A 26,969-nucleotide genomic window follows, 5' to 3' on the forward strand; every position below is an offset into this window, starting at 1 on the left:
TTATTAATAAGTTTTAAATAAAAATAAATCTTTAGGGATTAATAATCTGCCTTGAACCCTGTAATTCAGTATTCTTTATTCTTTCTGAGTGGTCTTCATGTTTTTTTATGAACTTTATGATTTAATGAAATCTACATGTTCCAAATTATGTTGTCATACAATCCAATCCTCCAGAGTAATGATTTCCTGGACATTTGTGGAGATTAGTATAATAAGATTAGTATGATAGAGAAACCATCATAAAAGATCTGTGCCAGATTTTTTCAGAGTCAACACATAGATGCAAGACAGTGGACACCTGTTACTAAATGGCTGACCCCTTCCTGTTTCCTAATTTTGATATATTTCAGAAGGAATATGTTAAAATGAAATAAATGTTATTCCTTTCCCCATATTTTTAAGCAATTTGTTATTTTTATCTTTGATTGACTTGTTTATGTTTCACAGTTTTTATCTGTGTTCTGGTAGGATATATATGCACATACATGTATATGTACATACATATATACACATATAGTGTATGTATGAAAGTTTGAGAAGTAGGTCATGAAAGTTTAAATCATCTGCATAAAATGTCAGAGTGCTTCCAATTGTCCTATCTTTTCATGACTAATAAACCTAAAAATGTTTCTCAAAGCTCCATGGGAGAAAAAATTATGTGCCAAATATTACTCAATGGGATATGATTAGGATGACAAATAGCTTGAGAAAGGAACAATTTCCATGACATATGACTTAATAAGGTACTTCTAACATATTCCATAAAAAATGCATTAGTGCATGTGGAGATTCAAAGAGAGTTGAATGTCACAAAGGGGAAAAAAAGGTGATGTAGAAATGAATGTAGTTAATGGTGTGTTACTGTTTGAGAGATTTTTGCTCTTTGATTTACTACGAGCTATGTCTATCATTCACTCCTTAAACTCTTCATTGAATAGGTGGTGGTGGATGGGAGTGTCTCTTCCACCATGTTGAAGGGCTTGATGTCATTAACTGAGTATCAGGTAGCAGTCTTCGCGATATATGCCCACACAGCTAGCGAAGGCCTACGGGGAAGTGAAACTACACGTAAGTATGGAAGTAACCCTGGTGCTAACTTCTACAGCATTGCTTGGGATGCCTCATTTAAATTGGAATCCTACTTGGGTTTTATTGCTAGATATTCTAAATCAAATTCACCAAACACAGCTGTCATGACATATCTAGTACTGGTTTATATACATACATTTTTGTTGGAACTACATTTGGGGAGTGATATTATCAAACTATCATATTTAATATGAGAAAGCATTTAAATGAGAATATTTTTATTCAGTTACTATGGACTGGGCAGTGGACGTAATTTGTCAGTAGAATGAGAAAAAGGTCTATAGCCCTGTTTCTCCATACATAAGTACAAATAAATTAAGAAAATTTCTTGCTATTTATATATAATGTAATATAATTTATTATATACAGATTTTATTTTCATTATTATTGCAATTTGTTGCTATTAATTTTTGTGGTTTTGGGGGTACACCCTTCTATGGTCAGGGCATATACTGGATTTGCACTAGGAATCACTCCTGGTAGGGCTTGTGGGACAATATAGAGAACCAGAGATCAAATTCAGGTCCGTCACATGAAAGGCAAGCTCCCTAACAGCTGTACTTTAATCTAAATTTTATTGTTAATTATATAATTATAATTTAGAATGACTTGTATTCATATTGATATTAACTATATTTTCATTAAATATCTATAATAATTATTCATAGCAATTAATCCTAAAAGTCTTTTAAATGTGAATAATTCTTTATTAAGCATGATTATACAGGGGCCAGAGCCATAGCATAGCTATAGGGCATTTGCCTTGCATGCAGCTGGCTAGGGTGCAACTGGGTTTGATCCCCAGCATCCCATATGGTACCCTGAGTTAGGAACAATTTATGAGGGCAGAGCCAGGAGTAATCTCTGAACATCATGGCTGCAGAGTATTTCATTGTGTATATACCACAGTTTCTGTAGTTATTCATCTGCTGAAGGGCATCTTGTTTGTTTACAGATTCTGACTATTGTAAATAGTACTACAATGAATAAGGTGTGAGGAAGGCATTTTTGTTTTATATTTTTGAGTTCCTAGGGTATATCCCTAGGAGTGGTATAGCTGGATCATATGGGAACACAATTTCTGTTTTTAAAGAATCTCCATATAATTTTCCATAAAGGCTAGACTAGACGGCATTTCCACTAGCAGTGAATGAAAGTTTCTTTCTCCCCACATCTCCACAAGTACTGATTGATCTTGTTGATTTTTTTTTGTTTTTTTTTTTTACTCTTTTTAAAAATTATCTTTATTTAAACACTGTGATTACAAATATGATTGTAGTTGTATGATAACAGTCATATAAAGAACACCCCCCTTGACCAGTGCAAGATTCCCACCACCAGTTTCCCAGATCTCCCTCCTCCCCACCCCACCAAACCTGTACTCAAGACAGGCTTTCTATTTCCCTCATTCATTCACATTGTTATGATAGTTTTCAGTGTAGTTATTTCTTTTTTTTTTTTTTTTTTTTTTTTGGTTTTTGGTTTTTGGGCCACACCCGGTGACGCTCAGGGGTTACTCCTGGCTATGCGCTCAGAAGTCGCTCCTGGCTTGGGGGACCATATGGGATGCCGGGGGATCGAACCGCGGTCCGTCCAAGGCTAGCGCAGGTAAGGCAGGCATCTTACCTCCAGCGCCACCGCCCGGCCACCAGTGTAGTTATTTCTCTAACTGCACGCATGTGTTGAGCTTCATGTCATGAGCTGCACCTACATGGGAAGATGGAGGGAAATAAGGGTTGGGACTGAGGCAGTAAAAGATTAGATATGAGCTTTGTAGGGCAGTATCAAGGTCACAATACAAGTTGGATATTATGCATATATTAACTATATGCATACAATACTGTCAATAGGAGATCAAGGATAAAAAATTTCCAGTGACTATCCCAACATAAACCAGTGCTAGAATGACCTGCCCTCCTCCCAAAGCACATGACCATTACTGTAGGGAGAGGTAGGGGGAAAGCCTGATGACCCCTATAGAGCCCACTTGGACCGGCGCCCAGGGAAGGCCTGGAGTCAGGGGAAAAAGAGAGAATGGATGGGGCCTGCCAAGCATCCCAGCTCTCCCCAGGCTAGGAAGAAGGCCTCCGGCATGGGAACTCCCCAAATCCCATACCTGGGAAGAGCTGGCCTCCAGAATCAAAGGGGAAACCTGAAGCCAGATATTTGCCCGCCCACCTCCTCATGCACCTCCCCTCTGGAGTATGGAAGGAGGAGGGAAGCATGAGGACCCCTAAGAAGCCACCTGAACCCACTTCTGGCCATCTGAGCTGGCACCCAGGGAAGGCCTGGAGTCAGGGGAAAAAGACAAGGACGGCTGGGGGCCTGCCAAGACTTCCAGCACTCCCCAGCTAGGGAGAGGGCCTCTGGCATGGGGCCTCCCCAAACCCCATAACTGGCAAGAGCTGGCCTTCAGAATCAAAGAGGACACCGAAAGCCAGATATTTGCCCAACCTCTTCCCCATGCACCTCCCCCCTGGAGTATGGAGGGAGGGGGAAAGCCTGAGGACCCCTAAGAATCCACCTGAAACCACTTCTGGCTATCTGAGCTGGCACCCAGGGAGGGCCTGGAGTCCAGAGGGAAAAGAGGGGGATGGTTGGAGGCCTGCCAAGCCTTCCAGCACTCCCTAGGCTAGGGAGAGGGCCTCCGGCATGGGGCCTCCTCAAACCCCATACCTGGCAAGAGCTGGTCTTCAGAATCAAAGAGGAAACTGGAAGCCAGATATCTGCCCAACCTCCTCCCCATGCACCTCCCCCCTGGAGTATGGAGGGAGGGAGGAAGACTGAGGACTCCTAATAGTCCACCTGAACCCACTTCTGGCCATCTGAGCTGGCACCCAGGGAAGGTCTGGAGTCAGGGGATAAAGAGGGGGATAGCTGTGGGGCCTGCCAAGCCTCCCAGCACTCCATAGGCTAGGGAGAAAGCCTCCAGCATGGGGTCTCCCCAAACCCCATGCTGGCAAGAGTTGCATAAGCTCAGTTTTTCAGACCTGTTATTTCAGTGTGAAAATTTCTAATTTCAGTCGTCAAATCCTCTTGATGCTTAACTGTGCTCCAGTCAAGTCTATCAATGTTTTTTTAGAGCTCCCTGAACATCTTCCATAAGTTTAATTTAAACTTCTTATTTGAGAGGATACCTAGCTATTTTCTACTTTTTAGATTATCAGAGCAGCCATCTTGATTTCTTTAAACATGGGGGTGTTCTGCAAAATTTCTCCATTGATAAGGCTGTAGATTGCTTCTTACAATATGGAAAAATGGAATTCAGGGGTTAAAAGATAAGCGTGGCTGCGGCGCTTCTCGGGTGTGGGTCCTGGAGAGATTATGATCCTTGGTGTCTTTAGGCTGGCTCAGCAGGAAAAGGGTAGAGAGCATGGCTGCCATCCCTTTTAAGTCTCTGGGTGCGCAATCACATGCCAGAAATTGGCCCCACATTTGTTGGGTGGGGACATCTTACAGGGTGTGGGTCCTGGAGGGATTATGGCCCTTGGTGTCTGTAGGCTGGCTCAGCAGAAAAAAGGCAGAGAGCATGGCCTCCATCCCTTTTAAGTCTCCAGGTGCCCAATCACATGTCAGGAATCGGCCCCACATTTGTTGGGTGGGTACATCTTACTGGGTGTGGGTCCTGGAGGGATTATGGTCCTTGGTGTCTCTAGGCTGGCTCAGCAGGAAAAAGGCAGAGAGCATGGCTGCCATCCCTTTTAAGTCTCTGGGTGCCCAATCACATGGCAGGAATTGGCCCCACATTTGTTGGGTGGGGACATCTTACTGGGTGTGGGTCCTGGAGGGATTATGGTCCTTGGTGTCTCTAGGCTGGCTCAGCAGGAAAAAGTGATCTTGTTATTTGTGATGTGTGTCTGTCTCTGGTGTGAGATGGTACCTCACTGTAGTTTTGATTTGCATCTCCTTGATAATTAGTGATGTGGAACTTTTTTCATGTGCCTTTTGGCCATTTGTATTTCTTTGAGAAATTGTACATTTCTTCTCCCCATCTTTGATGGGATTAGAGGGTTTTTTCTTGTTAATTTCTGTCAGTACCTTTTATATCTTAGATGTTATCCCCTACTCTGATTGGTATTGGATGAATAGTTTCTCCCATTCTGTGATGGCTTTTTTCTCGTAGGCACCATTTCCTTTGAGGTTCAGAAACTTCTCAGCTTAATATAGTCCCATCTGTTTATTTCTGTTTCCACTTGTTTAGAGAGTGATGTTTCTACCTTGAAGATGCCTTTAGTCTCAATGTCATGGAGTGTTTTACCTATGTGTTATTCAATGTACCTTATGGTTTTAGGTCTTATATCAAGGACTTTAATTTATTTGGATTTGACCTTTGTGCATGTTATTAGATGGAGATCTGTGTTCACATTTTGCATGTGGATGACCAGTTGTGCCAACACCACTTTTTGAAGAGGCTTTCCTTGCTCCATTTTTCATTCCTTACCCCTTTATCGAAAATTAATTGATTCTATGTCTGAAGAACATTCCCTAAATACTCGTCTATTTCACTGATCTGAGGGTCTGTCTTTAGTCCAATACCATGCTGTTTTAATGACTATAGCGTTATAGTACAATTTAAAGTTGGAAAAAGTGATACCTCCCATATTCCTTTTCCCAAGGGTGGCTATAGACTGCTTATTGTTCTAAATGAATTTCATGAGTTTTTGAAGAACGTCATGAGTATCCTTAGAGCGATTATACCTGTACAATACTTTGGGGAGTATTGCCATTTTAATGTTGTTAATCCTGCCAATTCATGAGCAGGGCATGTGTTTCCATTTCCGTGTGTCCTCTCTTATTTATTGGAACAGAGTTTTATAGTTTTCTTTGTATAGGTCCTTCACATCTTTAGTTAAGTTGACTCCAAGATATTTGAGTTTGTGTGACACTTATGTGAATGGGGTTGATTTTTAAATGTCCATTTCTTCTCTATTATTATTGGTGTATAAGAAGGCCATTGATTTTGCATGTTAATTTTGTAGCCTGCCACTTTGCTATATGACTTTATTGTTTCTAGAAGCTTTTTGGTTTTCTAAATATAGTATCATGTTATCGACAAAAAGTGAGAGATTGATTTCTTCCTTTCCTATCTGGATGCCCTTGATATCTTTTTCTTGCCTAATCATTATGGCTAGAATTTCTAGCACTATGTTGAATAGGAGTGGTGAGAGAGGGCAGCCTTGTCTTGTACCAGATTTTAGAGGAAAGGATTAGTGAATCCATCTGTGGCAGGGCTTTTATTTTGAGAAGACTTTTGATTACTCTTTTAATGTTCTCAGTAGTTATGAGTTTATTTACATATACTTGATTATCCTGTAAACAGCTATTTTGATTAAACAACAATTTTTTTTTTTGTTTTTTGGGGCCACACCCGGCAGCGCTCAGGGGTTACTTCTGGCTATCTGCTCAGAAATAGCTCCTGGCAGGCACGGGGGACCATATGGGAAACCAGGATTCGAACCAACCACCTCAGGTCCTGGGTCAGCTGCTTGCAAGGCAAACGCCACTGTGCTATCTCTCTGGCCCTTAAACAACATTTTTTAATGCTTCTTCATGGTAGACACTGTGTTTAGTGATGAGTAGAAACCTTTCAAAATAAAATTTCACTTTTTAAACTGATCCCAAAGAAACGAGGCATCTTAGTGATAAAATAGAAGAAACTCAAAGATAATATTTCCATTTCATTTGGGGGGGGTTGAGTCACACCCATCAGCGCTCAGGGGCTACTCCTGGCTCTATGCTCAGAAATCGCTCCTGGCAGGCTCAAGGAACCATATGAGATGCCAGGATTCGAACCACTGACCTTCTGCATGCAAGGCAAATATTCCTTACGTCCATGCTATCTCTCCGCCCCCCCATTCATAGTATTCATATTTTGATGTATTTTTCCTGGATATGTTAACAACTTTATGGACAAAATTATCATAAATGACTTGTTTATTTTATAATTAGGAAGATGCAGTAAATTTGAAATGGATCACTGACAATATTAACTAAATGTCTCCCCTTGCAGTTGCTTTACCAATGGCTTCCAACCTCCAGTTGTATGATGTTACTGAGAACAGTATGAAGGCCACCTGGAATGCAGTGCCCGGGGCTACTGGCTACCTGATCCTTTATGCTCCTCTCACTGAAGATCTGGCTGGGGATGAAAAAGAAGTAAGCCAAGAATGTCCTAACATCCCTGACTTCCTCAATATAGACTTGTTTTACTCTCTAAATGAATGTATGAAATTTAGACAGCTTACATTATAGCAAAGAAAAAAAGTTTTGTAATTCTCCTACTTATTGTTAACATTTAGTAATAACAATCACTCTTTCTAGTTAGGAGAAATGCAAAGAATTTTTCCTTATTCAGTGTTTTTTTTTTTTTTTTAATTCTTTTTTAGGAATACCTGGTGATGTTTGTGGGAGCTTAGGGGCTGTCTGGCTGGCTTAGTGCTTATGGAATTCTTGTGGTTCTGAAGATCAAATCTGAGTGTGTGTTAAATGCTTTGAGTTATCTCACAAGCTCAACAAACTGTATGTGCATGTGTGTGTGTGTGTGTGTGTGTGTGTGTGTGTGTGTGTGTGTGTGTGTGTGTGCGCGCGTGTGCGTGCGTGCGTTTCTTTGAGCCATACCCAATGGTGTTCAGAGTTTATTCCTGGCTTTGTGCTCAAGAATCACCTCTAGCAGTGTTTGGTAGGGATCATGTGCTTTAACCAATAACTCAGAATGCTATTATTGTTTTTAAAAAATGTTTTTATTCAGCGGTAGTGTATTTGTCTTGCAAGCAGCGGATGCAGGATGGATGGTGGTTCGAATTCTAGCATCCCACATGGTCCCCTGTGCCTGCCAGGAGCAATTTCTGAGCACAGAGCCAGGAGTAATCCCTGAGTGTGGCCGGGTGTACCCAAAAAGCCAAAAAAAAGTGATTATTGTGAATAATTTGCATACCATTCAATAATATTTTTCTTTCTTTTCTTTTATTTTCCTTTCTTTTTTTTTTTTTTTTTTTTTGGTTTTTGGGCCACACCCAATGATGCTCAGGGGTTACTCCTGGCTATGTGCTCCTGTCTTGGGGGACCATATAGGATGCCAGGGAATCGAACTATGGTCCGTCTTAGGTTAGTGCATGCAAGGCAAGTAACTACACTGACAACTATCATGACAATGATAGTGCATGTTTTTGTTTTGATTTTTGGGAGTAACCTTACTACACAGGGCTTATTCCTGGCAAGCTCAATGGACCTTATGGGATGCTAGCGATTGAACCTGGCCAACCTCATGCAAGGAAAGCACCTTACCTGCTGCACTATAGTTCTGGTCCCCGTCAGAGTTGTTTTTTAACTGATTGTATTCTTTTGTTGTTGCTGTTGTTGTTGTTGTTGAGTTCCCACAATTATTTTGTTGCTATTAATATCTTTTTTTAGATTTATCAACAATTGTATTAAATATTTTGCAGGTTCCTCATGGTTGCGTATATGTTTAGGAGTGTGATTTCTTTCTGTTGTACATATCCCTTGATTAGTATGAAATGCCCATCTTTGTCCCTTACAACTTTTATTTTTTAATATAAATTTTATTTTAATCATAGTGGCCTACATATCATTGACAATAATATTTTAAGTACATATTAACATAAAATCAGGGGAATTCCCATCACCGAATTGTCCTCCTTCCACCTCCATTCCCGTCCTACCTCCCATATCCTCCTCCCTCACCCCCGGAGGCTGCCAGAATAAGTAGTCCCCTCTGTGCCTAGCTAACTACTTAGTGGTCCTACACCTGTTTGGTCTTGGTATCTCCCTTATTTCCCGCTCTAGTTGGGAGGCAGGACTAGATAGTTCAAGTTATGTGGTTTTGTTTGAAGAAAAGTAATAAACTGGGGAAAAAAATCAAATACGCCAAAAATGGGTGGAGTCCTTCTGGAAGCTCTCATCCTAGTTTTGAGAGACAAAGGGGAAAAAGGAAGTGGAACACCACAACAGTACAGAAAGAAGTGTCAAATAAAACATCCAGTGAACACTCCAACAATAAAGATAAGCACCACATAAAGGCCATGGTCTTCAGATAAAAAACATGGCAGAGCACATAAAGGAAAAGAAAAGAAGAAAAAAAAATAAATATGAATGGAGACAACTTCAATAACCACACCAAAACAAATAAATTGGCAAAAACTAGATAAATAAATTAAAAAAATTTGTGCTTTTTGCCTTTTTTTTTTATTTTTTCTTCCCTCCTGCACAGGCACAGTAAATATTGGGGTCATTCGAAAAGGAATTTCCTTGGCCTAAGAGAAACAGGGTTTCTCCACCCTTGAAGTATATTGTCATGAAATTAACTATAGACTCCTTTCAGATTCATTTACTCTCCCCTTGGTGCTTTTGTGGTGTATGGAAGACTTCTGCTCCATCCTGGGTGATAAAATCAGACCTCTGTTTCTAGAGATCTCTGTATCTGCACAGGCCAGGGAGTGGAACTTATGATGAAGTCTTTCTTTGTGGTTCTAGAAGTTCTATTCCCTCCGTGTCCTTTTAATTCATTTTCTGTGATTGGTGGCCTTGGTATTTGCGCTGATCCTAGGATAGTGTCTTTCATTATGTTTCCAGAAGACCCATTCCATTGCAATTGTCTCAGACAGACCTCTGGAACTAGAGATCATGGTTCTTGTGCAGGTCGTAGCTCAAACCCTAGACTAGGGCTTTTTTTTATTGGTCCCAGGATACATACAGTCCTGTCATGGTTCTATCAGCCAGTCATCTGTAAATCGCATCTTGGCATTTGGACAGACCAAAGGGTGACAAGTCTTCTGATTTTGTCTTATCGTTAGCTGGTGAGGTAGGGTAACCTGCTCTTACATCAAGTTATTCCCAGTTTCCTCGTTGTCAGAATATCATATTAGAGCTGGCACTTATTGATGTCTGAGCAGTATTAAGCCCTTACAACTTTTCTGAATCTAAAGTTTGTGTCATCTGATAGCTAGTTCCAATGTCTGTGGGCGGGACGACTCACCTCTAAAGAAGGCGAGCCCACTGGGAAGAATGCCAAGGAGGATCAAATTCTCAGGCTGCATGCAGGAAAGCAGAAAAGGCCCAAGATATCTGCTGTACTTCTGACACACAGCAGAAATCAGCTAGTTCCACTGTCTGTGGGTGGGACAACTCACCTGATTGCATTTTTTTTTTACCGGGAATATAAGCTTTATTTATGTACAACATATTACTTATTTTTTAATTATTCCTATCAGAATATAAAATAAATCTTAGCATATGCATTTCTAAACATAATGAATATTACAAAGTGATTCACAATAGCATATCTTTTTTTTTATTTTTTTTTTATTTTGATCATAGTGTCTTACATATTGTTGACAATAACATTTTAGGTACATATTTACATAAAATCAGGGGGGATTCCCATCACCAAATTGTCCTCCCTACACCTCCGTTTTTGTCCTACCTCCCATTTCCTCTTCCCTCACCCCCAGGGCGGCTAGAATATGTGGTCCCCTCTGTATCCAACCCACTACCTAGTAGTCTTGCACCTGTTTGGTCTTGATGCCTCCTTTATCTCCCCCTCTAACTGTAGGCAGGACTAGCTAGTTCAAGTTGCATGGTTTTGCCAGAAAAAGAGAAGATATATAAATTGGGGTAAGAGTCTAATACTCCAAAAATGGGTGGAATCCTTCTAGAGGCTCTCATCATCGATTTGGGAGATAAAGGAGAAAAAGAAGGTGAAACACTCCACCTGTACCAAAAAAAAAAAAAAAGTGTCAATTATCCAGTGAGGACTCCAGCTATATCGATAAGCACCACAAAAAATAGACGAAAAAAAAAAAAAAAGAAAGAAACAAAAACAAACAAACCAAAAACACGCCATGGTCTTGAAATAAGAAACATGGCATAGTACATAACGAAAAAAGAGAAAAGAAGAGAGAAAAAAAATAAGTATATTTGGGGACAACGATTTCAATAATCACACCCAAACAGAGAAATTGACCAAAATAGATAGGTAAATAAAAATAATACTAACAATAATAAATGAAGGTAATATATATATATGTATATATAAAATAACCAAGGTTTTGTGCTTTTTGTATTTTTGTTTTTTCCCCTCCTGCCCTGGCACAGTAAATTTTTTTAATGGTAAAATTTTGACTTTCAAATTATTTCTTTTAGTTTTCTTCTTAAAATTTATATAGAGCAACTACTGCAACACAGACATTTAAGGATCAAAGAGAAAATATCTATTATATTCAGGAGTGCTGGGTCCACTTTGTTGAGGGGATAAAAATTGCAGTTCAGGGGTTGGAAAGATAGTACAACAGTAAGGTGCGTACTTGGGTTGGATCCCAGCATCACATATGGTCCTCTGAGTCCTGACAAGAGTGATTTCTGAGAGCAGAGCCTCTGCCCAATCATCCTTTAACTCCAAATTGCAGATCAGAAATCAATAGTCTAAACTGCGTCAGAGTTGGATATTCTGGACCAAAGTTATATGCATCTTTTGCCATTTGATCTTTTAAAATAGCTTTTAGTTGAACCATCATGGATTACATGATTATTCATGATTGGGGTTTGGAAATTCAATGTTATAATAGCCATCCCTTTACTGGTGTTCACTTCTTCTACTAATGTCCTTCTTTTCTTTCTACCATTGTCATAGTTGTCCCTTCTCTAGCCTCTCACTAAGTCAGAATCTTTCATTTTAGTGAGTGGTAGGGATAAAAAAGCAGAATGAAAGATTCTGACTAAGAAGCAGTTTTTCTGATCTATTTCTATTGCCTTTAGATATTAGTTATTCTCCAATTATGTTTCATTATATCTAGCATGAGTGAGAGATTATCTGTGTCTGTTGTTCATTTGGACCTAAGGCTAAACTAAATCATTAAAAGTCTTTGGAAGTTTTACAGCATCTCTAGGACAAAGGAAAAATAAAAGAACACTGGCTTATACCTATTAGATTGTCAGTTTTTGAAGCCTGTCAATATCACATATTAGTGAGCATGTGTGGAAACAGAATCACTTACATAAATTGATATGGCTAACTGGCATATCAACTAGTACAGATGCCTTGGAAAATAATTTGACATTTTCAAAAAATTGGAGATAACATGCATTTTGAAGGTGCATCGTATTGGTGAATATCTAACAATGATGTTTCAATTCAGCTAATTGGTCAGTGCAAAATGTTGTACACAGTTGATCTATTTATAATGGCAAATGGCATACTATTTATACAAAGAAAAGCAAAAAAAAGGGCCAAACAATGTAAGCTCTATTATGTATCAACCTGAAGTACAATCTGGATAGAGGAAAATATAAAGAGTATGCTGATATGATTCAATTCTAGAAGTTTGTATACCATATGGAACCGTGTGCTGTTTAGATCTATATCAGAAGTATGTATTAAGTTCTTAAAAGCTACATATGAATACAACAATGGAGAGAGTAAGTTAAAGAAGGAGAAAACAATTCCATTTTATGTGAACAGATTAGTCTTTTAAAAATAAGATTCAGAGTCCAGCTAGAGAGTACAATGGGGATTGTGTTTGCCTTGCATATAGCCAATTTGGTTCAATCCTGGTTATCTCTTGAATACCAATAAAAGTGATTTCTGAGCTCAGAGTTAGGAGTAATCCCTGAGCATGGTCAATTACCACCATCAAAACCAAGTTAAATAAGCAAGACACAAAGCCAAGATGACAAAATGTTGCTAGGTATTAAATTTTAGTAGTGAGCACAACAGGATATGTTGCCTTATTTTCTGTACTTATATGTGCTGAGATAGATTAAAAAAATTAAAAGTATTGCCAGTAACACTGGATTTTGTTTTCTGTAGATGGTCTATAAAGATTTTTTTTAAAAAAATTTTTAAAAAAATTTTCTCTGGGGTTGGCGTGGTGGCGCTAGCCTAGGACGGACCTAGATTTGATCCTCCATATGGTCCCCCAAGCCAGGCGCAATTTCTGAGCTCATAGCCAGGAGTAACCCCTGAGCGTCACCGAGTGTGGCCCCCCCCCCAAATTTTTTTTTTCTCTTTTGATGGCTTTTTGGGCCACACTTGACAGACCTCAGGGCTGACTTCTGACTTATGCTCAGGGTTCACTCCTGATAGTGTTTAGGGAACCATATAGGGCTTCAGGAATTAGACACAAAATGGCACCTCACCTGTTGCACCTTACCTATTCTGGCCCCAGATATTTTTCCCCCATTCTTCTATTTTTCCAAATCAAACCCAAAATGTTTGGTCCCATGGTTGCCTCTCAGTTGTCAGACAACTGAGAATTTTGGTTAATTTAACTGATTCTAAGAGTCAGAAGAGTCTCATTGTGTATTCAGAAGTAAAAATGATCATATTGGACACCAAGGAAGCAATTTTCTTCTGAAGTCTACTAGAAAGGGGTTTCATTGAAAGGCCCATTACTAACAGTCAGACATAGGTCATCTGGGCTTGAAGCAAAATTGGATCCAATAGTCAGACACTGGTTAGAATTAGTCATGTAGCGGAAGATGCCCACTTGGCCTTTCCCCAACACTCTGACCTTGAGCTCCCACTCTTTCTAGAGAATATTTCTGTTTCAATTACACCCGCATGCTTCTGGGATCAAATCTTGGACTCTATTATTCTGGCAGCCTTTGCCTCTTGTCCATATGTAAGGAATTATTCTCAAACAGCATGTATGAGTACATTCATTTTTATGCTTGTGTAGCATCTGTTCCTAATATGAAATGACACAAGACAGAAAGTATGACTGCCATGTTGCTTGATGAAAGGTTAGTGAGGATATGAAGTTTACTGTACCATTTCATCTTTATTCAATTTTAATCTGATCATTATCAAAAATATACATTGCAAACTGAGAATGTGTGCTCCTTTCAGGTGAAAGTTGGAGAAACACACACGAATGTTGAATTGAGTGGATTGTTGCCCAACACAGAATACACAGTGACAATTTATGCTATGTTTGGAGAAGAAGCCAGCGATCCTGTTTCTGGACAAGAAACAACATGTAAGGAATTCACTTATTCAGATGAAATGCTGTCATGTCAAGAGCATTAATAAATGTGAAGTTTCTAAGTTGGAAATATGGGTTTGGGTCGAAACCTCTTAAAAGCTAGTTGTAAGAAAATGTTCCATTTATTTAGGGAAAGGAAATGTATTTCTTATAATTTTTAGCATTCTGTAACTGATCCTAACAGTGTCTGTCCAAGTCCAAATAACGGATCAGAATATAGGGGGAAGAATATTGGCTTTAACATCTGTACAGATGAAATGAGAATCCTACCTCAGTTTTAGCTGGGCAACACCAGGCAAATGGGATGATGTTTTTGAGGATGAAAAAGACCTAGCAATGATCTTAGAGCACTGAGTCAATAAAATATTAAATTTAGTAGTACAAATGAAAACACTTAGCACATAATTATTATTTCTGCTTTTTTATCCCCACCACTCATTAAATGAATAACATTTCCAAATTTCTTTATTGTCCTTGGCTGGGAAAATAGATTAAAGGGCTGGTGTGCTTTCCATATATTAATTCTCAGCACTGCATGGTTCTCTCAGTACTACTAGGATCCAAACACTGGAATTGAAATGACTTGTGTATTCTCAACTCTGACCCAGAAACCAAAAATTATATGTATATTTGCAGTCTTTATTTCAGACTATCATTATTATAGTTTTTAGAATTGGAAATTTTTTTTTGGTTTTTGGGTCATACCCAGCAGTGCTCAGGGGTTACTCCTGGCTCTACACTCAGAAATCGCTCCTGGCAGGCTTGGTGGACCATATGGGATGCTGGGATTCGAACCACTGACCTTGCAGTGGTTACCTCCATGCTATCTCTCCAGCCCCGGAAATATTTTTTGACATTAAATCATTCATTTTTGGCTAATTATAGAAGTTTATGTTATTTTAATGAAATGTGTTTATTAATTTTGTAAATATAATAGACAACATGATATCCTGTCTTACTAATACTAATTTGCTATAAAAATATAACTCTATATAATGTTTTGAAACAAGATAATTCAGGAGACTTGGAGTCTTGCTTATCATATGGTGAGGGTGAGCAAAAATTTCTGTAGGGCTGTTGTCTTTAAGATTTTACTTGGAATCATATATAGATATTTAATAATGAGGAAAGAAATTTTCTGTCATATTCACTTATTATTAGTCTCTGCTCCTTTTACTCTTTGTGGAAAAATCAGTTTAATTAAAGCAACAACTAATGGTGGGGAATTATAACTAAGAACATTCATGCCTTGCAGATAGATCTGATTATATCACTAAGTGAAAGAGACACTTCTACTCATTGATTAGCAATACAGAAGGGAAGAAAGCAAAGCCAATTTTTTGGTCTTCTGATATTATTTTGATAATGTATTACAGAGAGAGACAATAGCCAGTAACTATACTGTACAAAATATCTAAAAATTTGTTTTAAAAATATATAGTATTGGGGTGGAAGGATAATTTAATATAAGGTAGTCATAGAAACCACATTAAGATGACACATATCCAAGACATAAAAGAAGTGAGGAAAATGACTTTAATGGGTCAGAGTTGAGAATACACAAGAGTCATTTCAATTCCAGTGTTTGGATCCTAGTAGTACTGAGAGAACCATGCAGTGCTGAGAATTAATGCATGGAAAGCACACCAGCCCTTTAATCTATTTTCCCAGCCAAGGACAATAAAGAAATTTGGAAATGTTATTCATTTTAGTGAGTGGTGGGGATAAAAAAGCAGAAATAATAATTGATACTCTAGGAAGAGTATTACATGTAAGAGGATAACTTAGTGTTCCTATGTGTGAGTATGATTAGAACCAAGAACAATGCCAACAAGTCATCGACATACTATTTACAATAGCTCAAATCTAGAAACAACCAAAGTGCCTGAAAAGAGATGAGTGGATATAGGAACTGGTACATCTATACAATGGAATACTATGCAAATGTTAAGAAAAATGAGATCATAATAGTTGCTTATACATGAATGGATATGAGAGCATTATGCTGAATAAAATGAGTCAGAGGGAGAGGGATAAACAAAATGATCACAAACCTTTTCAGGATATAATAAAATATAGTTGTGGTAATAATATCCAGAGACAATAGAGACAAGGGCCAGGAAGACCAACCAGTCTATGGCTTGCCACAAATAGTGGGAAGTGCAGTTAGGGCAGAGAAATGACCACTATGACAATGATAGTTGGGAATGTTCACTCTGGACAAGAACTGGATGTTGAAAGGAGGTGAAATGGTATGCATGATACCTCTTCAGTAACAATATTGCAAACTACAATGATTATAAGAAAAAATAGGAGGGTGGGGCCAGAGAGGTGGCACTAAGAGGTAAAACAAAACAAAACAAAACAAAAGAAATAAATATAAACAACTGGTAGGCACAAAGGATAGAGTACTTAGAGATTGGGACACAGAGAATAGTAGTCTAGGTTTAAGGACCTTAAAGATAATTGTAATAGGCATGAGTTTGGTATATTTTGTGCAGAGAAGTGAAATGATCTGACATACATTTGTTTTTTTTTTTTTTTTCGGCCACACCCGTTTGATGCTCAGGGGTTACTCCTGGCTAAGCGCACAGAAATCGCCCCACGCTTGGGGGAACCATATGGGAACCCGGGGGATCAAACTGCGGTCCTTCCTTGGCTAGTGCTTGCAAGGCAGACACCTTACCTCTAGCGCCACCTCACCAGCCCCTGACATACATTTTTAAATCCTCACATTGACTTCTCACATAAAACATTGAATTAGAGTAAAGTGGAAAAACTGAGACTCTCCAGGAGACCATTACACGAACCCCACACCAAGACACACTGTTGATAAATTTCACCAAGATGGCAGCAATGGGAGCAAAAGGAAGAAGTAGGATTTTGGAAATATATATAATATATATGCAGAATTGTTGATGGATTACAAATGGACTGTGGGGAAAGAGGAATACAGGATGACTCTAAAGTTTATGGCTGGAATGAGGAACACGTAATTTTCTTTTATTTAGAGAAAAATCCAGGGATACATTTTTAGGAGAAGTAGCTTATTATGTGTTTAATTTGGGTTATATTAATTTGGAAAGATCCAATAGATTTCCCAGTTAGGCTTGCAAGTATAACACAGGGGAAATAGTGGAACAGAGATGTAGAGATACTTGCTAGTGGAACAGTGTGGCTAAGGTTTGATTTTCATTGCCTTTTGTTTTTAATTCATTGGGTTTATTATTTATAAATGACTATACGAATAACATTGAAGGGGGTATATTAAGGATACAAAATGCATCTAAGCATATCTAATTTATTGCTCCTTTCCCTCTTTGTGGGGAAATATATATCTTGTTAATAACAGTATGTTAGTGATTTTTGTGAGTCAGTAAACTGGCTGTTTTAGAGTTTTAAATGATCTAGATATGAAAATTAAAACATGCAAGCAATTTAGTAGTCAAATATACTAGTTTTGATTCGTTTTAACATGTGTGATTTTTGCTTTAATACATTTTAATTTATATTTTACTTCAAAGTGCCTTTAAGTCCACCACGAAACCTGAGAATCTCCAATGTTGGCTCTAACAGCGCTCGGTTAGCCTGGGACCCAACTTCAAGAAAGATTAGTGGTTATAGAATTGTATACAACAATGAGGACGGGACTGAAATCAATGAGGTAAGCTGAGGGACATGCCTCTTTTCCTGGTGATTGCATATTGCGATGGTTGCATAGCAAATCATTTAAAAGCTTATGACATAAAACAATATCAGTTATTTCTTTCCTCTTGCAGTTGTTTTTTTAAGTTTTTGAACCATACTTGGTGGTGCTCAGGGGTTACTTCTGGTTCTGTACTCAGGGTTCACTTCTGATGGTTCTCAGTAGACCATATAGGATGCTGGGATCATACTCAGGTCAGCTGCATGCAAGGCAATTGCCTTAACTGCTGTACTCTTGCTCTGAATGTCTTCTGCAGTTTTTATGGGTGAGAAATTGGAGTTTGAATATATAATTTTGGTTTGGACTCATTCATGAAATTGAAGCCAGATAGTGGAGTAGAACAAAGGTCATTGAAATGAATTGCTTGTCTATTTATATTTTGGTGTCTCCTCTGTAAAGACTGGATTAGCTGGGAATTTGAGCAATACTTTGTTCCTCTGAGTAGTCTGTTCACAAGATCTCTCCAATATGGAAACTGTAGGAGAGGTGCAAATTTTTTTACCATCTTGGCTCAGAAGTTCAGGGGTAGGTGCAACAGACAGTCTCGGAGAGACAAAGAGGGAGAGAGATTAAATCACCTTCAATGACATAGCTTTCAAAGTCATGGACTAGCATCATCACCATACATGATGGATAGGGAAAAAACACACATTTCTGTATGTATTCTGCTTGAGGATGGTCACAGGATTCCTGTGGAATGATGGATATACATTGATGTGATCATCTCTGGAAAATAGCATATGCTCCATAGATGGGTTGGAAAGTATCTCTGTTCATAGAAGTAGAAGATTAGAAATCATGTTTGTTGTACAGCTTATCTTTCTGCTGAGTAAACTGGCATATAGCTTAATGTTGAGATCAGATTGAAAACTAATTAATTCATTTTGTATTTGAAGCTACTTTGAAATAATAGATGTAGATTAAATATAGAATTTGATATGGAAATATAGACATAAACAGAATGAGGATATAGGAGCACACTTTAAGTGACTAATACACTCTGTAGATTCTTGGAAATATATATCAGCATAATAGATAGTAAAGTTATTTGTTATTATTACTGTGCTAGGGATCACAATGATATGGGAAGGTGCTAAGAATTGAACCCAGGGTCTCCAATACAAGGCATATGTTTTACAACTGAATCACATCTGCAGGCTCCAGAGAAGTTATTTTTATTCTTTTTGTTTTAATCTTGGTCCAAGAAACTAAAACTAAGAGGATAATGTGTCAGATTACATCATTTCTATTTAATGACCAAATAAGACAAGTATTTTCATATGCAGAGATAAGCCTTTTCTTACAATTAAATTTGGGTGTTCTTTTTAGATTGCTTCCTCATATGTGGCATTGCTTATTGAGTGGAAAGTAATGTATATCTGTTAATAATACAAACATACCATTCAAAGAGCAAAGCTGGTATTTTTGTATTTGTCATTTTGCTTTTGAAAACCAAAGTTAGGAGTAGTAAGGATATTGAAAATAAAGCTACTAAACTATCCATGTCTTTGTCACCAGTTAAAATATATATGTAAAAAATTCCAACAGTTATTTTAAATCATTTTATTCAATGCCATTGGTGTGGAAAACAAAATCAATTCCATGGGATCATTGTCTATGGAGTTTTCTCTGGGTACTCTGGTTTTCTTCTGTTTTCCAAAGATGTTGATGACTGGCATATTTTACTTGTTATAATAAAAATGGTGTGTGTGTGAGAGAGAGAAAGAAAGAAAGAAAGAAAGAAAGAAAGAAAGAAAGAAAGAAAGAGAAAGAAAGAAAGAAGAGAGAGAGAAGAAAGAAAGAAAGAAAGAAGAAGAAAGAAAGAAAGAAAGAAAGAAAAAAGAAAGAAAGAAAGAAAGAAAGAAAGAAAGAAAGAAGAAAAAGAAAGAAAGAAAAAGAAAGAAAGAAAGAGAGAAAAAGAAAGAAAGAAAGAAACAGAAATAGAAAGAAAGAAAGAAAAAGAAAGAAAGAAAGAGAGAGAAAAAGGAAGAAAGAAAGAGAGAAAAAGAAAGAAAGAAGAAAGAAAGAAGAAAGAAAGAAAGAAAGAGAAGAAAGAAATCAAATGAAAGAAAGAAAGAAGAAAGATGGAAAGAAAGAAGAAAGAAAGAAAGAAAGAAAGAAAAAGAAAGAAAGAAATAGAGAAAGAAAGAAAGGAAGAAAGAAAGAAAGGAAAGAAAGAAAGAAAAGAAGAAAGAAAGAAGAAAGAAAGAAAAAAAGAAAGAAGAAGAAAGAAAGAAAGAAAGAAAGAAAGAAAGAAAGAAAGAAAGAAAGAAAGAAAGAAAGAAGAAAGAAAGAAAGAAAAAGAAAGAGAGAGATGCCCTGTGGTGAAATAGTATCTCATCCAAATTGGTTCCCACCTAGTGAAGTGAGCTGCTGGAATAGGTTGGAGAAAGAATGTTAGATAATGAAATAAACAATTCATTGTTCAATATTGAGAATGATATAGAAGTTTTGTGATGTTGGCACTGAAGTTATGGTAGAGTGGTAATGTTCATGCCTTGAATGCAGCCAATCTAGGTTTGATCTCTGGCATCCCATATATACCCACAAACTCCACCAGAAAGGATACCTGAGTGCAGAGTTAGGAGTAATCCCTGAACATTGTAATGTTTCATGGCTATAAATAGGTAACAGGTACTTAATAATTGTTTATTATATCAATTAGCCTATCATAAAAATTGATTTTTATATATGAAATTAATTTTAAAAATTTAATTTCTGGGACCAGAGAGATAGCATGTAGATAATTGCCTTGCATGCAGAAGGACGGTGGTTCAAATCCCGACATCCCATATGGTCCTCCGAGCTTGCCGGGGGTGATTTCTGAGCGTAGAGCCAGGAGTAGCCCTTGACTATTGCCGGGTGTGACCCAAAATCAGAAAAAAAAAAAAATTTTTTTTTAGTTTCAGAGAGCCTAATTCAGATGTTACTTAAATAATGATTTACTATGTTTTCCTGAAAGTTGTGAGTTCTATCTGTAGGAAGATGAGGAGAATAATATGAGTTAAGAATGTGATGGGGCCGGAGAGATAGCATGGGGGTAAAGCGTTTGCCTTTCATGCAGGAGGTCATCGGTTCGAATCCCGGCATCCCATATGGTCCCCCGTGCCTGCCAGGAGCAATTTCTGAGCCTGGAGCCAGGAATAACCCCTGAGCACTGCCGGGTGTGACCCAAAAACCACAAAAAAAAAAAAAAAGAATGTTACTAAATATTCAGAATATTCACAGGTGTCATATATATATACATATATATGTCTGTTTTTCTTGAGATATGCACCTTACTTAGGCTATAATTTTGTTTACACATTTTTTTGGACATAAATATGGAAGAAACCTTATTGAGTGAATACTACTCTGAGACTGGGACCAACATGTTGGTGAGTGTACTTGTGTTCACCCAAAAGGCTCAGTTCATGCCTTCTATATTTTTCAGGTTGAAGTTGACCCAATCACTACATTCCCTCTGAAAAGCCTGACACCCCTCACAGAGTACACAGTCGCCATTTTCTCCATCTATGAAGAAGGACAGTCAGAGCCTCTGACAGGCGTTTTCACCACAGGTGAGACTTAGTATTGTTTAAAATATGTCCAAGAGCATGACAAAGAACCAGGCATGGAAGATAATTCTTCAATTGTGATTTTTAAAATATTTCATTTTAATTTTTGGTATTTTATATTATTGTTAAGAAATAGCACAAGGTGACTGGAATAGATATTGGTTAATTATTTTCACCAAAGGGAAAGACACATAGACCATCTAAATTATTCAAAAAGAATTTCAGCTATTAAAAATACATACTATTTCTCTTTCTTGTTTTCTCTATAAAGTTGTATAAACATACACAAAATTTATAAATTTTATACATAAACTATACATAAAATTTATAAAGTAATATAAAAGCTTCATATTGCTTTTTAATTCATTTGTATCTTAAATTGAACTTCAAAAATTGTTGATATCTAGTAATTTCCTGTCATAAATGAAACATTCATACTATTTAACCTTAATATATCAATCTATATTTCTTAGATATCTATAACTTATCAACCTAAATATTTTTATGTATCAAGAGATAATAACAAAAGCTTGGGGTATTTTTCACTTTTACATTTCTTGGGGTCAGACCTAACAGTGCTCAAGGATCACTTCTGGTAGTGCATGGGAGACCACATGCGGTGTGTGGGATGAACCAGGCTATGTCCAATGCAAGGCATGCCTTAACACTTGCACTGTTGCTTTAACCCTATTTTTATTCTTTAAAACTAAAGAAATATCACATTGTAACATTATATAAGCTTCTGTATACACATTAAAAATCAACAAGTATCCATATTATCTTAAGTTCATTCAACTGTTTTGTTTTCTTTTACCTGATTTATTTATCACCTCCTCCCTCTTTCTGGTAACCACTGACTGACCAGTATAAATGTTTACTTTGTTTTGTTTAGTTCATGCATATCTCCTCCCCATATGCCACATCTGAGTGAAATCATATAGAATTTAGCTTGCTCTCTTTAGCTTATTTCATTAGAATAACACCCATTAGGTCCACTCAGATTGTTAAAAATGGCAGGGTTGGTTGGTTGGTTTTCATAGCTAATTCATACTCCATTATGTTATGTTCTGTCTATTCTTTATCCATTCACCAGTTTACAGGTACTTATGGATGATGAACTTTTATAAATATAATGTTGAAATAAGCAGAGGGGTATGTGTATCTCTTAAATTAGTGTTTTTGGTTTTAGGGGTAAATGCCCAGAGCAGGCCTTTTGAATTGCATGAAATTGTGTGTGTGTGTGTGTGTGTGTGTGTGTGTGTGTGTGTGTGTGTGTACTTTCCTATATATTTTTATTTTATTTTATTTTTTTTGGTTTTGGGCCACACCCGGTGACAGGAGTTACCCCTGGCTATGTGCTCAGAAATCACTCCTGGCTTGGGTTGGGGGGCCATATGCGACGCTGGGGGATCTAACCATGGTCCAGCCTAAGTCAGCTGCATGCAAGGCAAATGCCCTACTCCTGAGCCACTGCTCCGGCCCACCTATATATTTTTCATATATAAATCTTTAGCAGTTCTGGGTTGGTTGAATCTGAGATGCTCAGGTGTTCCCACTGGTAGTACAGGCTTAATCACTCCATTGGAGACCCATAAAGTGCTACTTAAGGCCTGGTAGTACTGGGAGTCATCAGGGTTACCCCTAGTGGTACTAGAAGTGGGGGCATGAAGTGCCAGAGATCCAACTGAGGTTCTCCCTTTAAGCTGTCCCAATACTCTGGAAACTTCTCTTTTTCATTTTGTGCAAAATCTTCACAATTTTCCATATACTTCCATAATGTCTACTCCGGTTTCTATTCACAACAAGGCTCTTTTATACCACATCCTCTCCACTCCCATCCTATTTTATATTTTTTAGAAAGCAGCTATTTTCTCAGGTGTGACATGGTTCATCAACTTTTGATGTCTGTTTTAGTTTTGATTAGCTCAGGGGTGGTAAACAAGTTCAACACAAAGAGCCAAAATTTTAAACTGTGAGAGTCAGAGAGCCACACCATGCAGTGACTTGCCAAAACAGACAAACACTCACACAAAAGCATATAATTTTAACAATAATATATTAAACATATATTTCATTTTGCCATTTTGAGTGAGGGTAAAAATCCTGTTTGCCACCCCTGAATTAGCTTTTCTCTGATACTGAGATCACATTAGTAAGAAATAATGCTTAAGACCAAGACCACCAACCACAGAAGATGTATTAAATGACACTAAGGGAACAGAACTTCTAGAACGACAAAGAAAGACTTCATCATAAATCACACTCCTGGACCTGTGCAGATACTGAGATCTCTAGATACAGAGGTCTGATTTTATCACCCAGGAAGGAGTAGAAGCCTTCCAAACACCACGAAAGCACCAAGGGGAGAGTAAATGAACCTGAACGGAGTCTATAGTTAATCCCATGACAATATACTCCAAGGGTGGAGAAACCCCATATCTCTTAGGCCAAGTGAATTCCTTTTCGAATGACCCCAATATTTATTGTGCCATTGAAGGAGGGAAAAAAAGGCAAAAAGCACAAAACATTTTTTATACATATTATTTTTTTAATACTCATTTATTATTATTTTTTTATTTTTATTTACCCATCTACTTCTTGTCGATTTCCTCGTTTTGGTGTGGTTATTGAAGTTGTTGTCCCCATTTACATTTATGCTTTTTCCTTCTTTTCTTTTCTTTCTTTATATGCCCTGCCATGTATTTTTTTTTTTTTTTTTTTTTTTTGGTTTTGGGCCACACCCGGCGGTGCTCAGGGGTTACTCCTGGCTGTCTGCTCAGAAATAGCTCCTGGCAGGCACGGGGGACCATATGGGACACCGGGATTCGAACCAACCACCTTTGGTCCTGGATCGGCTGCTTGCAAGGCAAACGCCGCTGTGCTATTTCTTCAGGCCCCCTGCCATGTTTTTTATCTCAAGACCATGGCTATTTTTGTGGTGCTTATCGTTGTTTTAAAAGTTAATAGATTCTCCAACTGGAGATATGCTCTGCTTTTTCCTGCATCCTTGTACTTTGCTGAAGCAAAGATTTCTGAACCTTCTTTCTCTAATATCCCTGGAAACTGCTTGTTTGGCTTTCTTGTCTTCTCATTTCCCAAAGGAAATATCTTTTCTTGGATTACAGAGGAAGTCCCAGCCCAGCAGTACTTGGAAATTGATGAGGTGAAGATAGATAGTTTTAGAGTGACCTGGCATCCTCTCTCCCCTGATGAAGGCCAGCACAAGTTGATGTGGATCCCTGTCTATGGTGGGAAGACTGAAGAAGTGAGTGTTATGAACCTCAAACTAAGCTTTTATCTGTTGGTGAATACCCATTGCTGCATTTGAGTTAATATTAATTTTATTTTAAATTAAATCAAGTTATTGTTTTTTATGGGGGCATACACTTCAGTGCTCAGAGTTTCCTCCTGGATCTGCATTTAAGGATCACTCCTAACAGGGCCCGGGTGACCATTTGGAGCAGGGGTCCTCAAACTTTTTAAACAGGGGGCCAATTCACTGTCCTTCAGACTGTTGGAGGGCCAGATTATAGTAAAAACAAAAATTATAAACAAATTTCTATGCACACTGCATATATCTTATTTAGAAGTGAAGAAACAAAATGGGAATAAATACAATATGTGGCCCGCGGGCCGTTGTTTGAAGACCCCTGATTTGGAGTGTAGGGGATTGAACCAGGTTGACTTCATGTAAGGAAAATGACCTGCTCACTGTACTATATATCTAGCCTTGATTGTTTTTCTTTCGAATAGATTGAGCCCCAGAAACAATTAACATTTTAGATGCATGAAATTTTACAATGTCATCACCAATTATTCTAAGATTAAAATGCATTGTTCTTAGAGCTTTTGTCATGTATATTTATATATTTTTAGAATCTTTGATCTTTGTAAATGACATGTAATAAAATTTCAAAATGATTAGGGAAATTTTAAGAAATAGTTATAGCAAAATCTCTGGTTTGATTTTTAAAGATAAATTATTTATGTGGTTATTTTTCTCAAGATAACATTTTTCTTTTTGGTTTTTGAGCCATGCCCAGTGGTGCTCAGGGGTTACTCCTGGCTCTGTGCACAGAAACCACTCCTGGCAGGCTCAGGGGACAATACAGGAAGCTGGGATTGAATCTGGACCCATCCCAGATTGGCCGCATAATAGGCAAAATGCCCTACCACTGTGCTATCACTTTGGCCTCCAAGATAACATATTTTAAATTTTTTCTAAATTTTTTGTTTATCTCAGGAAAAACTCCCCTTCTTCATTCTAGTAAATCCAATTGCTGAGCACCAAATATGTTTTAGGTTTTGCTAAAAGAAGATCAAGACTCTCATGTTATTGAAGGTTTGGATCCTGGTACTGAATATGAAGTTTCACTTCTGGCTGTAATGGATGATGGAAGTGAGAACGAAGTGGTAACTGCTGTCGGGACCACACGTAAGTTTTGACATGGTCAAGATTATCATAACTACCTCCATTATCCATTTAGACCATCCTCTGCATTTCACCAGTTTCCCTCATCATCAGCCTTATCTTTAATTGCAGAAGCTTCAATATCTCTGTGCTAACAGAATTCTTCCTATAACTTCATCTTCAATGAAATCTTTATTTGGAAGCATTTTAGAACCCTAGTTTATTAATATGAAGGCAGAAACTATATGTTTCTTTTTCACATTATATACTAACAAATTGTGCCATACTTGGTATATTTAATTATGCAATAAATAGTTGTGTATGAGTGGGTAGAAGATGATGAAAAGATTCATGTAGGGATGAATTTAATAATTAATAGATGAATAAATGAACAAATAAGCCTTCTACATCCAAGAGTTTCTGGAATTTCCAATTGGAACTTTGTTCCAATATTCTTGTACAAAAAGTAATTCATCCCTTCAGTTTTTTATATTTATTTATTTATTTTTGGTTTTTGGGTCACACCTGGCAGCGTTCAGGGGTTACTCCTGGCTATACACTCAGAAATCATTCCTGGCAGGCTCAGAGGACTCTATGGGATACCGGGATTCGAACCCACAGTCCTTCTGCATGCAAGGCAAACACCCTACCGCCATGCTATCTCTCCGGCCTATTTTTAAATATATATTAAGCACATGTTAGATTGTCTTTGGTTGGGTTCCCTGGCATCAGATTCTAAGATAGAAAATTGTATCCAGAAGTTTGATTAAAATGTAAATGGTAGACACATCTCTTAGAAAAAAGGGAGAAGCTAAAAAAATGAACCTTCAGCTAATCATATTAGAAGTTTTAGAGCTGGAATAACCATTCCAAATTGTCCCACCTGGGAGAAAGGTTTTAGGTTAATCTTTTGTATCCTTGCACTCCCAATCATTGTTCATGGACTATCCTAGACAAAGACTGTGACTATGTCAAGGCAGTTCTCAGAGCTCTGAGATTTTGGTAGTTAGAATTCTAAAAGTGCTGGAAATGCTTGATCCTGAAGAAAAAAACTGTGTGGATAGAAAACAACACAAGCCACTTGAACCCATTGTTGCTTTGAGTAAATAGTACATCTTATGTACTTCTTTTTATTATTATTATTTTTAACTTTGGAACCATACTTGGTGGTGCTCAAAGTTTTCTCCTGACTTTGTACTCAGAAATTA

The 26,969-nt window shown here is 37.7% G+C and overlaps 1 protein-coding gene across 1 annotated transcript in view; it reads left to right on the plus strand.

Annotated features, from left to right (window-relative positions):
* The window catches only part of COL14A1 (collagen type XIV alpha 1 chain), a 275,987-nt gene that overhangs the window by 70,921 nt on the left and 178,097 nt on the right, over window positions 1-26,969 (plus strand). Inside the window, exons 12-18 of the mRNA XM_049772885.1 lie at window positions 939-1,068; window positions 7,100-7,245; window positions 13,952-14,081; window positions 17,612-17,751; window positions 21,227-21,353; window positions 24,476-24,615; window positions 25,653-25,785. Of these exons, the coding sequence (XP_049628842.1) occupies window positions 939-1,068; window positions 7,100-7,245; window positions 13,952-14,081; window positions 17,612-17,751; window positions 21,227-21,353; window positions 24,476-24,615; window positions 25,653-25,785 (946 nt within the window). The remainder of the gene's footprint in view (window positions 1-938; window positions 1,069-7,099; window positions 7,246-13,951; window positions 14,082-17,611; window positions 17,752-21,226; window positions 21,354-24,475; window positions 24,616-25,652; window positions 25,786-26,969) is intronic.

This window comes from Suncus etruscus, chromosome 5 (genome assembly GCF_024139225.1).
Source record: "Suncus etruscus isolate mSunEtr1 chromosome 5, mSunEtr1.pri.cur, whole genome shotgun sequence".
In the NCBI taxonomy this organism is placed as follows: Eukaryota; Metazoa; Chordata; class Mammalia; order Eulipotyphla; family Soricidae; genus Suncus; species Suncus etruscus.